This window comes from Macrobrachium rosenbergii, chromosome 50, assembly GCF_040412425.1.
Source record: "Macrobrachium rosenbergii isolate ZJJX-2024 chromosome 50, ASM4041242v1, whole genome shotgun sequence".
Taxonomy (NCBI): domain Eukaryota; kingdom Metazoa; phylum Arthropoda; class Malacostraca; order Decapoda; family Palaemonidae; genus Macrobrachium; species Macrobrachium rosenbergii.
Window position 1 is genome coordinate 6577605 of NC_089790.1, and position 15315 is coordinate 6592919.

Genomic DNA, 15315 nt, shown 5'->3' on the forward strand with positions numbered 1-15315 from the left:
GCATGCACGGAACCATTCCATAATAACAAAGTGGCAGTCCGGTCTTTCTCCCAATGATTTCCCCCCACCCATTTCCCTGAATTCTCGAAGGGTCCCCAACCATATAGGGTAGATATGAGGTTAATAATAATCAACCAACAATAAACAACACCACCTCCTTCATGAGCAACACTAAAAGTATAGGAAAAATCAATTTCCTTGGTAATAGTTCGTGCAGAGTTACCCTGTAGTTTTACCCCTTTTGCTTAACCAATAGGACTCCCTTCTATGCCAAATAAGAATTGGGGGCCTACACAGTTTGAAGCAGCACTGCAGGTCTCAAAGCTAGGATCTCCTGGCCACGGACTCAGTCTTGGAATGCGGTGACCTGGTCTTGGTCTCACATGTTCTGGACTTGATTTTTCTGTGCTGAGGCCAGCTCGAGGCTGCTTGTTGTGTACAGTAAGGCCCCCCCCCCGTATTCGCGGTCTCACTATTCGCAGATTTCTCTATGGAACGTATCTACCCATTATTCGTGGAAAATTCGCCCATTCGCGGTATTTTTCACTGAGGAATATTCACTAATTACTGTATTTTCATGTAATTTTCATGACTAAATGCACTTTTTGTGATAAAACTATTAAAATACTTAGATATAAGCATTTTTAGAGGGTTTGTTTTTGTGTTTAAAACTATCAAAATAGGCAGTTCTAAGTGTTTTTAGAGTGGTTCTAAGTATTCACGGATTTTAGCTATTCGTGGGGGCTCAGCGGTACGCATCCCCCGCGAATACAGGCCGTTTACTGTATACTGTATTTGTTCCTCTGGTAACACAAACAATTGCCGTACATATAGAAGTGTCCTCAGGGTAAGTTGGAGCGATCATTGAACTTGGTAACAAGGTCATTGAGTGATGGCATACCCCCCACTTGCTGTACGTCACCATTCACTTTTTTTCATGGTTGCCGTGAAGGTTAGTTGTCTTGCTGCATTCTCTCTCTTCCTCCTGACCTTGAATGATTGTGTGAAGAGTAACAGAATTGTTTCTAATTGGTTTATATCTGTGTTGTATTTGGCTTTGTTTTTCCCTTATTAATGGAGAAAATCATGAACAACATTTTGAGGGGGTATGGGGGTCCTTGTGGGTGCTCCATGTCTCCCTGACCCCCACAGGTATTGTTCCTATTGTAGGGGAAGGTGTTCACTCACTCTTTTCCCTACAAGGATTATGTTGGCTGGGAGAAGGTTGTAGTATTTGAGTCAAGAACGAATCTGGCCATGCCCTCATGCTTACCCGATTTTGGTGTTCAAGGTACGAAGAAGATGCCTTCCTTGAAGTACCTGAAAAAAATTTGCCCTACATTGAATATTCATTGTAGGACATCTTTTGCAGCATTCTGGGCAACCTGGTTAAGGAGGAGGAGGAAGAGGAGCTTTTCCCTGCTGCTGCTGCTGTATCTGCAGCTCCATCAGCTACCACAGAGGAGAGAGGTCCTCCTGTCACAGTAGTATTTTCAGTAGCTAATCATCTGGTTGTGTCTGTTGTTGTTTTCAGTTACCGCCTCAACCCTCTCTTCAGTGTTGAAGACCAACAAGACTTGGGAGAAGAAAGGAAGAAGTGCTTTTGTCATCTTCCTCGTAGTCAAGCTCTTCCTTGTCCTCAGCTTTTCTTCCCCTACATAGGAGGAAGAAGAAGTTTAAGGCCTCACATAAGAAATCTTGTGCTCCTCTCCTTGGGAGAAAGGAGTGGGGCTTGCAGTCATCAGCATATAATCATAAAGCCTCTGGTAGGGCAGTTGTTCCTACACCTACCCACTTAGACAAGAGAATTGCTCCTGTCCTGTCCAAGAGAGACCCCTCAAGATCGTCATTGGACGAATCGGCATGTTCTGCTTAGTACTGTGATAAGGCATGCATAGTTGCTTGGAAAAGCCCCTCTCCTCACATCTCCTTTTGCAACCCATTTGCTTGGTGAGTGCAAGGTCTTCAGACCATGTGTGTTCTGACATTGGAGTAGAACACACACACACACCCACACACCCCGACCTCCTCGGGGCCACATAAGGGAGAGTCAGTGCTCTCTTCCTGTGTGGCACATGTGTGTTCTCAGGGGCGTGCACACACCAAACATTCTCACTCAGGGAGAGGTCTCAACTGAGCACTTCCATCTCTTGTGCATGGGAGGCGCATGAGACTGGCAGTGTGAAGGCTTGCTTTCCTGCACCATCTATTGTCTCAGGGACTACTAAGTACAGGGGATGTTCTAGGGTAACAGACTCTAGGGCCAAATGTTTTTTGGACAGTCACTCAGCTGGATCTCATGGGATGTCTGAAAGAAGTTTAGTTCATTCATCAAGAGATTGAGAGGGAGCCAGGGAGCAGAAGTATGGTACATCTTCAGCTCTTGCTGAAGGGTTGTAGCCAGTTTTTCAGGGGATCTGATGGCTCCTGACAGTCCCAATCCTTCAGAACCCTTGTAGGCTGAGCAAGAGCAGCATTTTTGGGAGGTTAGTGTGCTCATCCGGGAGTGTAATAACTATAGGGAGGCCATCTCCAAATACCTTACCGGGTTATCTGTCTTGGGCCTCAGACAGAGATCTCTCTCAAGACTTTCTTTTAGTTTTTACCTCAACGAAAAGGGTGGGGAAGTTACATGGCCTGTCATATTTTGTGAGTTCTGGGTGTAGCAAGTGCCCATGCATCCCATGATCTATGCATCTAATGTACTCCTTACCAGTATTGTTCTGATTATTTGGTCATTGAGGTGGTTTTATGCATGCTTGGTGAGGATTTAGTTAGGATGGCATTGATTTCTGGATATTTTTCCTGCTCTGTTCCAATTTGCTTTGCTGCACTGTTACCTGCATGGGGCTACACGCTCATTTATTGAACATACTTGCAGGTTTGGGGATGCTTGGTACGGGTCATGACTGTACCAACAATAACCCAGTCTATCGTCATGACCCCATGTAAGACTTCTATTTTCTTGAACATGCTCAGGAATCCATGTTCCTCAGCACACTGGATTAAACTTTGCCACAAAAGAAACCATAATTAAGTAGGTACTCAATCATATGTTGCAAGTTGAGACAACAAAGGGAAATGACTTAGTCATCACCAAGGATACTGGATGTCTTGGATGTATGCCTGACAAATTGGCAGTGTTGTTGCTTTGCTTTCTGTGGACTGTGTATGATCACATCTGGTCACAGGATTAGACATACATAAATTGATGTAAATTGATGAGTATGTGTTAGAAAAATAACTAGTTAAAGATTTAATTTTTAACAATAATTACTTATTGGCTGAACACACTGATTAGTGAATTTTATGTAAGGCTAAGACAGACTTGGATAGCTAATCTTTCTTTCCATTTGTGTGAGTGTTTGTTCTCAGAAATATTTATCGTACAAAGAGATTTCAGTATATTAAACTGGTAAATACAACAGGAGTAGCTAATCTGTTTAATAATTATCGGTCAAGTGAATTTTTTAATTTTTTTCATGGTAAGGGCATTTTTCAGATTAAGGGGTCACATGATGCATATCTCATTTTCTACCAGATAAGACAGTGGCTATCAAGTTGTGGCTGAAGTATGCACACGCAGATGAAGATGATATTCTTTATGTGAAGAAGTTGTCTTGAATGACATCATAAGGGTCATGACCCAGTGGTGAAGCATTGTATAAGGAATATGATCCAGTTCGTTTGTGTTATAATAAACCCAAAACCCATTACATTATTGTAATCTGATTGTCAGCTCAATGAGGCTACTGTAAAATAATGGAATTGTATTGTTTTTAAAAAATTTGGAGATATGTTTATGTTATTATTGTTATTATTACTAATTATTATTTATTATTTATTATTATTATTATTAAACAGAATGGCTGTCTGACTGCTGCTGAGTTTGTATAGCAGTTTCGTATTCTCTCTGATTTCTTTGTAACAGCAGATAAATTGTATAACATCTGTCCAAGGTTCATTTATTCTTTGATGGCAGTCTGTTCAATGAAATTTGTTTGAGAGAGGGTGTTCCTTAAAGATAAAAATTATATCATAAAAAGGATTAAAGAATAAAACATCATGATTTTCACCTTATAACCATTCCAAAAGTAAATTTCGTCCCGTACTGAGAAAATTGTGACTTTTTTTTTTTTTTCCTCATTATGTATTTGTTGCTGTATCTGCCCATCCATCTGTCTATCAGTGTCTGTGTTACACTTACCTTATCATTGGAACTCTTACATGGTTAAAGGAATTTCCATCAGGTTTGGTACAAATGCGCATCAATGAAGGGAGCGCATTCATCTGTCCATCCATCATGTTTGACTCCATAGTGTGAAGGTAGACCAACATGCATCAGTATGTATAGAGGGTTATGGTTTGTTTGTATATCCAGTAGTGCGCCTGTCACACCTACCTTATCAAGATTCCTGCGAGGGTGATGGGCTATCTTGTCAACTTGATACAAAGGTAGACCGTCATGCATAAATGCGCATGGAAGGAGATGATCTGCCTGTCTTTCCGTCACATTTACTTTGCCATTGCAACTCCTGTACAGTTGAAGGAATTTCTGTCAGATATTGGTACAAATGTAGGCCATGAAAGCAAAGATGGTCAGAAGATTAATTGTCTATTAGTATCTCACGCTTACTTTGTCATCGCAATTAATCCTACATGGTTAAAGGGATTTCTTCTCTCCTTGATACAAGCTGGACAAGTAGTAGTTCTTGGATGATGATTGGTAATTAAACCAATCACTTTAAAGCACAAAAAGAGGGATAGAAAACAAAGAAAAGCATAAAACTCATGAACAGAGTAAAATAAGGTGAATTGTAAGTTACTGCCAACCTAAGGACAAGCGCAATGTTCACCCATTGTGGACACAAGTAATGTCCATGGTCACTGCTCACAGCCATAGATCTACCTACACCTGCAGTGTTGAATACCGATATCTTTCTCTTTCTCAGGCGGGTTGCCGTGTCTGGACAGTTGACATGAATTAGGTGCTGTATATGAGTGACTTGTTTGTCATGAAACAAATGTGTTGTACATAGTTGAAAAATCTCCTGTACAATTGAGAATGTCAGATAAACATAGGAGTCGGGGATTTGAAAGATGTATAAATTTTCTACCACCACCACCATGGAAATAGTAAGGGTTCATAAGGATTTTAGATTTAAAGGTAACACGGAATACTATATTATCAAATACTTAGAATCATTAAGTAAACTTGTATTACATTGGGCCAATGTGTAAGGAATAGGGGGAACTTGATCAAGTAATTTGTAAAATATTGGTTTTTCTCAGGTTTAGTTGAATACTTCACAGTTTTGCTCATGGTCTGTGTAAAGGCTTGTGGTGATTTCATTATGTAGCAGAGTAGAAATGTGAGTTTCATCATACGCATACTGAACTATCAAATTTATTAAGCCAACATCATGTCGACGTTGTACACATTAAGTGGGCAGAAGAGGGTTTCAAATATGCCCCAGCAGAAGTTGCAGTGGCCCTACTCTTAACTGTTTTGGGTTTACTGTACATTGCAATTAATGTAATGGTTCCACCTAAAGGGGTCTCTGAATAGTCCATAACAACTTGCTGTCTATGTGTGATGGTCATTGATTTAAAATCCTGAAGTGACCAAATTGCAAGCATGCCTATATCAGTAATGCCCACTGACACCATTCATTCATTTTCATCTTGCAAAAACAAATAAATTTTCCTTGACTCTGCCCTGTTGGGTACCAGACATAGTAAATCCAGGGTCTCTCAAAATTGCCATTAGCCTCAAGTACCTTGTAACTTCTGCCATCATTAGAAAAATTTTAATACATAACCTCCAACAGCACCTAAACTAGCCTATAAAATGTTGTATATACATAAATAATCTTATACAGTATTCAGTTATATCAAAGGCAGTACAGTATAAACATAAACTTGAGTTTATTTAGGAGGAAAAGCCAGTGGGATACGCAATTTTATGCCCTCTTAAACATAAACTTGATTTTTGTTTTTGAGGAAAAGCCAATAGGATGGGCAACTATATGTCCTCTTCTTGCCCAAGCCCAAAGAAAACAAGAAAAGTTTGCCAGCAGGGCTCTGCAGTTGCTGTGTATCACAGCATTTGAATGTTACTTAAATTGTTAGGGGAATAAAAAAGAAAGTTATTTTATTTCCATCAGTTTTTGAAGGAGAGCTCAGTTTTGAGTCCCAATTTGTGGAAATTTAACATCTTTCTGAGAAGTACTGTACAGTATGTATGTTTATTTTTCACATTGCTTAAAGAAATTTTAACCCTAATTTTTGTGAACAGATTAGGCATATTGTTGTAATAAGAGCTATCTTTTCATTTTGGTTTAGACTGTGATGAATGACTTGTAGGCTTAAAGGTCAAGATTGTGTTGTTAGTAAGAACGGTTGAATGTAACCTTGATCTTGATTAATCTTGATTCTGATCATGAAAGATTATTTCAAAGCCATTCTCTAATGTTCATTTGTTTTTTCTCATTTCAGTAATAATCTCCGGAACTGTGAAGACCACCTGGAAAGACACACAGCTATGGGGAGATAGGAATCACACTCAAATACCCTATCCATGTTGTTATTTTCTGCTAAACACTACAAAGAATCTCATTTTCTATTCCTGTGATAAATTTTTTCTTAGTTCCCTGTTACACCTTATAAGTTGTTTGAATTGTACTTAAGCCTCAGGCTCCAGTAGTGTTGTTGAGATATTTATTTTGGTGAGCTGAGGGGACCAAGATAGTTTATTAGATATACATGTAGAACAAACAATTTCTTCGTTTTGGTTGTGATTACTATAACTTTTATTTTGTTGATTTTCAACTCTTGTTTATGGGATAATCATTGTCAACAGTACAGTACTTAAATACAACATTCCAAGACAATAAGCAGCCAACATGTTTGCCAGAGCCAATGGTCCTGTCAGTGGAAAACATGGCCCTTTGGTTGGTGCTGTGGACCAAGGAACCTCATCCACTCGTTTTCTAGTAAGTAGATTTTGTTTTAATGTGCAGATAAGAAAGGTCAAATGTCTATGTACTATTGCGTATCTAGATGATAGTCTCAGGAAAGATGAATTACTGTATTGGCATTTAATTAGTCTCTTGTAAGTACACTAGCAAGTTTAGGTTTTTAGGAGAACACGTTAATCTGATATTGGAAGGAAAGTCATGCAACTTATCAGTGATAATTCTGTCACTTCATAGCTCATTTTCTGCTGATAAGAAGCTTGTGATTAAAAATCTTGACCTTGTATTGAACAGTAGAGCAAAATAACCAAGAGATTGTCATGTGGCTTAGAACCCTGTATTCTGCGTCATGTGTGTTTTCTTGAGAGCTACAGTGTATCTTATGCACGGACACACACTTCTGGTGTTGGTGCAAAAGCATTAAGAGTAAATGAGGTATACCTGCTCTTGGTTTTTATCTAAGTAACTTTATTAACTTCATATATTGATTTCTTGGATAATGACATGCTCTCTGCCTGTCTTTTTTAGATAAATTTCGCACTTGAAGTTTATCGCAATAGACATTTTTTCTCCCGGTTCATTATCTCCTTATTTTCTACTCCTTTATCTGCCTATCTTTTGATCTGTCAGTTATGCAAGAAAATACTGTAGTATCTAGTTTTGAATCTGTTTTTAAAATCTTAATATGACTAATGGTATGCGACTTGCAGCTTCTATCCAGTACCCTTCACATTCTGTGTCATTCACCTCTGTCCTTTGAGTTCCCAGTGCTTCCAGGAAATTATGGCCCTGCCTTTCTAATTCTTCTTTTAACTATGTCTTCCTCTCTTTCTCTCACCCAACACTTCAAAATTATACACTTTTCCCAACGTATAGCTTTTAACTCATTCCACTTGACCATACCATCTCAAAACTCTGATCCATCATTTTCCTTATGCCTACCTTTTCGTTACTACTTTTTGATTATCCAGTTTTGTTGCTTGATGATGTCTTCTTATGCTGTGTATACAAAGAAAACAGTCAATCTCAACAGCAACAGCTTCATCCTTTCTTTTCCACATGCAACATCCACATTTCACCACCATGAAGAAGAGTTGGCTCAGTAGTCCCTCTATACACTTCCACCTTGGCTTCCATAGATAATCCAGATTTGTTTAAGGATCAGTCTTCTGAACTCACCCTGCTCTCTTTCTTGAATCACCCACTATCCATCCATTATATTTATTTCCATTACCATTAGAAATCCATTGCTTCCTTATTAACATTGTTGGTCCATCATCCTGGTTTCCATTTACCCTCAAACTTTATTCTTATTATTCTTACTCATTTATCATTAACTTTCTGAACATCAGCATTCCTTTCTTATCCCACAACTTTGCACCTACACCTGTCTTCCCTTTGACTTCACATATGACACCATCCGTAGAGATTAAGTAGTCATGGATACGTAATACTTTTGTCTTAGGTCTACTTACACACCAAACCAGTCACTCTCCTGTCTACATATCCTAACACTTCCATCGTAAATTCTATGATTGCTCTCTCAGATAGGTCTGAATATATCATTACTTCAATTGCAAATAATAGTAAGTGAAATTGTATGTAGTTAATGACAAGTTAATAAGTAAAACTAAATATATCTTTCATAGGATGTAGATCAATAAATAGATAAGTATTGGAAAATGAGGCGTGCTGGTTGTGCCTTGAAAGAGGGGGATTTTTTTTTTTTTTTTTTTTTTTTGTGGTGCTTACCCAAGAATGTCATTGCTGTGAGAGAGAGGCATACTGCTTGCACTTGTGAAAGCTTGAGATTCTATAAGATGTGTCTGTTTTGGCTATATGGATGTGGTGTAAATCAATTATCCCCAATTTGTAATAAAGTGCATTTTATGGTATGATAATTTTATTCTGTCAATATTTACAGGTTTTTGCAGCTGGCACTGGGGAAGTATTAACTTACCACCAAGAAGAAGTAGCTCAAATCTATCCAGAATCTGGTTGGGTGGAGCAGGATGCAAAAGCACTTTTGAAATCTGCATTGACATGCATAGAGAAGACAGTTGAAAACCTCAGGTATGTAGGATTTAGATATTTACTGTAAGAAACTGTAACTTACTGCTATAACTTTTTGTTCTCTAAACTAGGCATGCCATATGTAGAGATGTTTTCATCATAAAGTGAAATGTGGTTGCTGAATGTGCAGGAAATGAGGACAGAATGACTGTAAGTGATGCAGACCAAGTGGGAATTTTAAGCACCATAAACACTTAGAAGACAAGAAGGTTCTCAGGAAAATAATAGGTGAAAATGTCTCCCTGGAGAGAAACCGAATTTCTCTCCACTGTTATAAAAAGAAATGTTAGAAATCACCTGGTTCCTCACCTGGTGCCGGACACTGATGAGAGAGAGAAAGGGGGAGGAGAGTTAGAAATAACACCATATGGCATCTTCTTACCTAAGTGGACTTTCATAGAGGGGGATACATCAAATAGGCCAAGAAAATCACAAAACCTCCAAAAGATGACACAACAGTATCAAAACAGTGGTCAGTCAAAATTCAGAGCACCAATTCACTTTCCAACTGTAACTCGCCCATCTGCCATGGATTCCTTAGTAACTCCTGTTGTAATTCATTTACTTTTGTAATACTTAGTGGATGACTGCAAGAATGAGAGTCAAAACATCAGAGGAAATAAAAGCATCAGAACGGAACATTGTTATATGACCTCAGGAAAAATGGTTATAAGAAATATTCTAAACAAATTAAATGTTGTGGAAACAGATATTACCCTTAGAGGAGGTTTCCTCCATTATTATTGTTATTATTATTATTATTATTGTTGTTGTTGTTGTTGTTAATATTATCAAAGACTGCAGTAGGTTTGTATGTATTAACAGGTAAGGTTTTACCCTTGATTATTTCTCTGTGGATAGCGTACCTGTAACTGCTAAGAGAGGACAGGCAAGTTTGTTTATCCACTTTAGATTAACCCCAAAATATTTAATTGACATTTTTCAGTTTACTTGTGAGTACTTCATTCACCCCAAGGAAGGATGTAAATAAACTCATTTTAATTGCAAAGTATTTTTCATTGCAGAACATTAGAAATCGACCCTGCTGATATCAAAGCTGTTGGTATCACCAATCAACGAGAAACGACAATAGTGTGGGATAAGACAACTGGTGAACCCCTTGCAAATGCTATAGGTCAGTAAGCTCTTCTTCACTGCTTTTTATAGATTATTGAAAGATGCTTTTGATATCCAGATAACTTGAATGAAATTATTAGCATGTAGTTGATATTTCCTGACTCATCCATATTAATTTTAGACTTAATAGCAATTTTAATGTTATTTATTAGGAGCAAACTGCCTTTGGACAAACCATATGAAATGAAGATGTTTTCTCATTGGCCTGGTTAAACTATTCTGGCAAATGTGAGATACTGTATTAGTACACTAACATAACTTGAAGACATGTGTGGGAAGGGTCTTTGTCTTCAGAAAAATAATAATATTAATAACAATGATGAAGTGCTTTATCTGTAGCTTTCGAAAACTCAGTTGTTGTCTTATATGGTATGTGAAGAGTGTAAGCTCTTATAGTTCTGTTAGATCATCCATAATTAATGCAGCCCATAGTTTACTGACAAGATACTATTCCCTGACTTCTTGTTACTCCTCCTAACCCCTCAACTTTAAGACATTTCCTTCCAGTATTTCATTGACTCCAAGTCCCCAAGGGTGAGATTCTGAAGAGCAGCAGCATTGTTTCACCTAAATAGCTACCGTAATTGGGCAGTCATTAAGTGACGTGGTTATGTGTGTTGTTGCCAAAACTTTTGGTACAGACTCATAGCTTTAGGAACTGGTGCTCTCCTCCTAACTCTGCATAGCTTGCAGGGTGGTCAGACAACACATGGCATTACCATATTCTGTTGGTAGTGAGAGATATTAGAACCCAGATGAATAGATGAAGAAGTTGAAATCTTCTTGTGGAACATGTCTATAAATGAGTTTTCACAGCTAAAATAATGTTTTTCGTCTATAAAAGAATTAACATTTTTTAAAGTGTGTATTGCTGTTTCATTGCAGTGTGGTTGGATGCTCGAACGGCAACAACAGTAGAGGAGATACTTAAAGAAACTCCTGGCCAGAACAAAGACTATGTGAAAGACATTTGTGGTCTACCTATTACCACCTACTTCTCAGCGCTTAAACTTCGGTGGCTGCTGGATAATGATAAAGAGGTTCAAAAAGTGGCTGCAAAAGGCAATTTATTATTTGGTACAGTTGACACATGGTTGTTATGGGTATGTACTTCCTTTATTTTGTTTACCATTAATTATTTGTTCCTATAAGAATAGTAGTACAGACTTTCATCTTTCATGGATATCTTTGGTCAAAATTTTCAACATTTCAGTGTCAGTTCTCATTCTTGTAAAAATGAAGATTGTTATCATTTATGGACTCTGTGGATAACTATACTAAAAATAATGCTAAAAATATACTGGATCTGGCAGTTGAGACCCAGTGAATCTCAGTCCACATGTGCACTATGCATCTACCGCAGTTCTAACCACCTCTTCCTCCTCTCACAGCATCTTTTTTTTTTTTTTTGTGGGAACATTTTGGAACATAAAGTTAATTTTGGGGGGATGAATTTATTATGTGATCACTACTAGGGACCTGAGGACCCAACTGCTTAAGTACTAAGATGACTACTTTGAAGGATTGTAGTGTCCAGGTGATTTAAAGATCACTAATGTGGATTAAATATGCTTTTAAAAATTACATTTCAAAAGGCATCATTAATGGTATTCAAATTTCTGACTTTGACTGTTATTCAGTTTAGTCTACATTACCTACGTGAAGTACAAAATAAAAAATACTATTCTAAGTTATATAAGGATTCATGTTGCTAGAGATGTTTACCTCTTGGTGATATTTGAGAATTCTCACATTCAGGGAAGTTGATTGCTTCGTAGTTATTAATCAGGTTATTTAAATAATTTTCCAGCCTGATATATTGGGCACTTTTTCTGTTGTATACACAATAATTTCTTTGAATGTTTATATTTAATTTCAAAATTACACAATAATCATATTTTCTGTCTTCAGAATCTAACTGGAGGTCTCGATGGTGGACTTCATGTAACTGACGTGACCAATGCATCTCGTACAATGCTAATGAACATTTCCACTTTAAAATGGGACCCTAATTTGTGCAAGTTGGTATATCATTTATTTATGGTAGCTAGTATTTTCCTGTTGCATGTTGAGTGCATATGTTTGATAATTATCATTCACAACTGGATGATAAGTGTGGTATCAGTTTTTCTTTTTACTTATTGGCATTTACGTTTTTACCTTCTTTCAGGTTTTTCAAGATTCCAATGTCAGTACTTCCAGAGATTAGAAGCAGCTCTGAAATTTATGGCTACATAACGAAAGGACCACTTTTAGGTGTTCCTATATCTGGAGTAGGTATCATGATAAAAGTTTTCTCATTTGTATTATAAGGATTTAATCGGATTATTATAACTATTACCGTAATAAATAGGCAGCTGTTTCCGATGCATTAAAAAGCAAAGCACATAAGAAGGGCAATTGGAACACAACCCCCAATACACAGAACACCAATGAATTACATTGAAACTAATAAAAAAAAAAAAAAAAATGATGGTGATGCACAAAAAAAGAAATCAGAGGTGAAAATATAAAGGCACAGCATTATAAATCACTTGAACATTAAATCCTGGGAAAATAACTGAAGAGGGCGGGTTACTTAATGGAGGCCAACAGAAGAATGACTGACGACTGAGACATCAAAGGACTGGGCATGTGCAGCAAGAGGAAGTCAGTATGTGATTAATGAGATTTTAATTAATATAATTGCATTACTGTACTCTTTCATTGTAAGTTACAGCTGTTTTTCCAAAGTTAACCTTTTGTTTTGACTTTTAGATTTAGATTTGAACCTAATATTGTACAAGAAAAAAGCAGAAATATTCATCTTTAAAGGGACTCTTGAGTCAGTATTTTCTATCTGTAAATGGAAACAGATTCTGAAATAGATAGGACATTTTTATGTGCCAAGGAGACAAGAAACAATGTTGTTCAGGCTTAGGGTTGGACATAAAAGACTCACTCATGGTCCGGTGAAAATCCTCCATTGTGCGATGGCTGTATTGCGCCCTAGACTGTGTCATTTGCTGGTCGAATGTCCCAGTCTTGGAAATCTGAGACAGAGGTTCCTGTCCTGGGGATATGACAAAGAAGGGCATTTTATCCTTGCTACAATTCTTGGTAGGATTGTAATATAGAGAAGTTATATATCTTTGTTAGATAGGCCTCCTCAACTATATATATACTGTAGTATATATGAATTTACAGATATGATTAAATATATATATTTAGATATTTCCTATAAGAACCCCTTTTAAATTTATTTATATATCTCTTTTGTTACCTATTTTGTTACAGCATCAATAACCTAGGCGTTGTGATGCCAGTTTTAGCAGTCATGAATCAGTCAATCTCATATCTGTAAATGGAAACAGACGCTGGAAAAGATAAGATTTCACGGGGCAGAAATCTCAAAAGGTTAATTTGAGCAGATTATTACCATAGTTAATGTTTTTAGGTTTTAGGAGATCAGCAAGCGGCTTTGGTGGGACAGATGTGTTTGTCACGTGGCCAGGCAAAGAACACTTATGGTACTGGATGTTTCCTCCTCTATAACACGGGGACTCAGGTAAGGAAATTTTGTTATTGATGTTACTATCATTTTTGCTTTTACCGAATATTACTGCTGCGACAGCATCAGTGATTTTGTTGTTTTTCCCACATATTGTATGGTATATTATACACTATATAGAAAAGACAGTGCAAAATAGATGTTGCTAAGAGAGCAGTAATATTCAACAAGGTATTCCTAAAAGAGGAATACCTTGTAGTTGAAAACAACTGCTGTGTCATCAGCATTCAGCTTTATACAGAATTTTCTCTTATTTTTATTATATATTTTTCTCATCGGCAGGGAGATGATATAACAAATTTCCAGAGAACATGAAATGGTATATTGCTGTCATTGTTTATTAACTCTTATTTTTAATAAATAATCGAGTATTCCGACTTCGTTATTTATTAACTTACATTTCTACATGCCAACAGACAGTCATTTTCAGAGAGAATGAATAGAAAACATTGGGGAACAGGTATATATAGTAGGGGAGCAGATTTAATGATAGTGGAGGTTTTGAGTTCAAATACAGTTTTACTGTGGAACATCATTTCATTGCCCTGAGCTAAGTCTTCATTCACATGAGTTTGTAATTATTTGACTTGCTAAAGTTGCATTTGCCATATATAAAAAATAAAAGGTAAAAAAGCTTATTTTATAGATACAAATTGTTGCACTTAGTGCTCATTTTGCAAAGGGATAGGTAAGGGATTGGCTGTCTTGTACCTGGCCTGTCCAACCACATATCCAGCAGTTGGCTTCTACTGCAATGTTCATATACAACACAACTGTTGCTCTTGATATTCTATGAAAAGTCAGTCAAATGATGGTTTTCCTAATGACAAAATATATTTGCACTTCTTATAAAGTGATGCAGCAGTATTAAGCTGGCATTAATTCAAATTATTATGCTGGTGTTTTATAGGGCATTCCTCAAACTCTTGTCAAGTAATAGCTCTTTTGTATGTAAATTGTACTGTTAATCATCACTATCACAAATGGTAATTTTTTTAATGAAATATTTTGTAAGTTTTGTTCAGTACACAATATAATACACTTATTGTTTCTATAGATTGTGCAGAGTGAACATGGTCTTCTAACTACTGTTGGATATAAACTTGGGAAAAATGCACCTACGATATATGCCTTAGAAGGATCTGTTGCCATTGCTGGTGCTGCTGTCCGATGGCTGAGGGACAACTTGAGCATCATTAAGTCATCCGCTGACATTGAACCTTTAGCTAAAACTGTTAAAGATTCAGGAGGGGTATATTTTGTTCCAGCATTCTCAGGACTTTACGCTCCGTATTGGCGCACTGATGCACGTGGGTATGTAGCCTTCATTTAGCTTCTTGGGGGAATCATTTACATGGAATAATAATGTTCACCAAGGTTTTATTATTATTTTTGAGTGGCAGTTTTTAGTTGATTCTTGTGCCTATGTGAGAAAAGAGGCACGAAAGTTTTAAAAGTAGGATAGGCAGGAAGTCGAGCATGCTCAAGGAAAGCTAACAGCCATATTTTGCAAATGAGTAGGTGTAAAATATTAATAGCTGCCAACCAGTTATCATCTCATCCTGTGAGAACATCCTA

General features: G+C 37.2%; 1 protein-coding gene across 2 annotated transcripts in view; it reads left to right on the forward strand.

Moving 5' to 3' along the window:
• Gk1 (Glycerol kinase 1) overlaps positions 1–15315 on the forward strand; it is a 53864-nt gene that overhangs the window by 10112 nt on the left and 28437 nt on the right. For both annotated transcript variants that reach the window (XM_067093541.1, XM_067093540.1), the window contains 8 exons: positions 6499–6995; positions 8902–9050; positions 10076–10185; positions 11073–11290; positions 12099–12208; positions 12358–12460; positions 13624–13734; positions 14795–15051. In XM_067093541.1, the coding sequence (XP_066949642.1) occupies positions 6906–6995; positions 8902–9050; positions 10076–10185; positions 11073–11290; positions 12099–12208; positions 12358–12460; positions 13624–13734; positions 14795–15051 (1148 nt within the window). In that variant the 5' untranslated portion in view covers positions 6499–6905. The remainder of the gene's footprint in view (positions 1–6498; positions 6996–8901; positions 9051–10075; positions 10186–11072; positions 11291–12098; positions 12209–12357; positions 12461–13623; positions 13735–14794; positions 15052–15315) is intronic.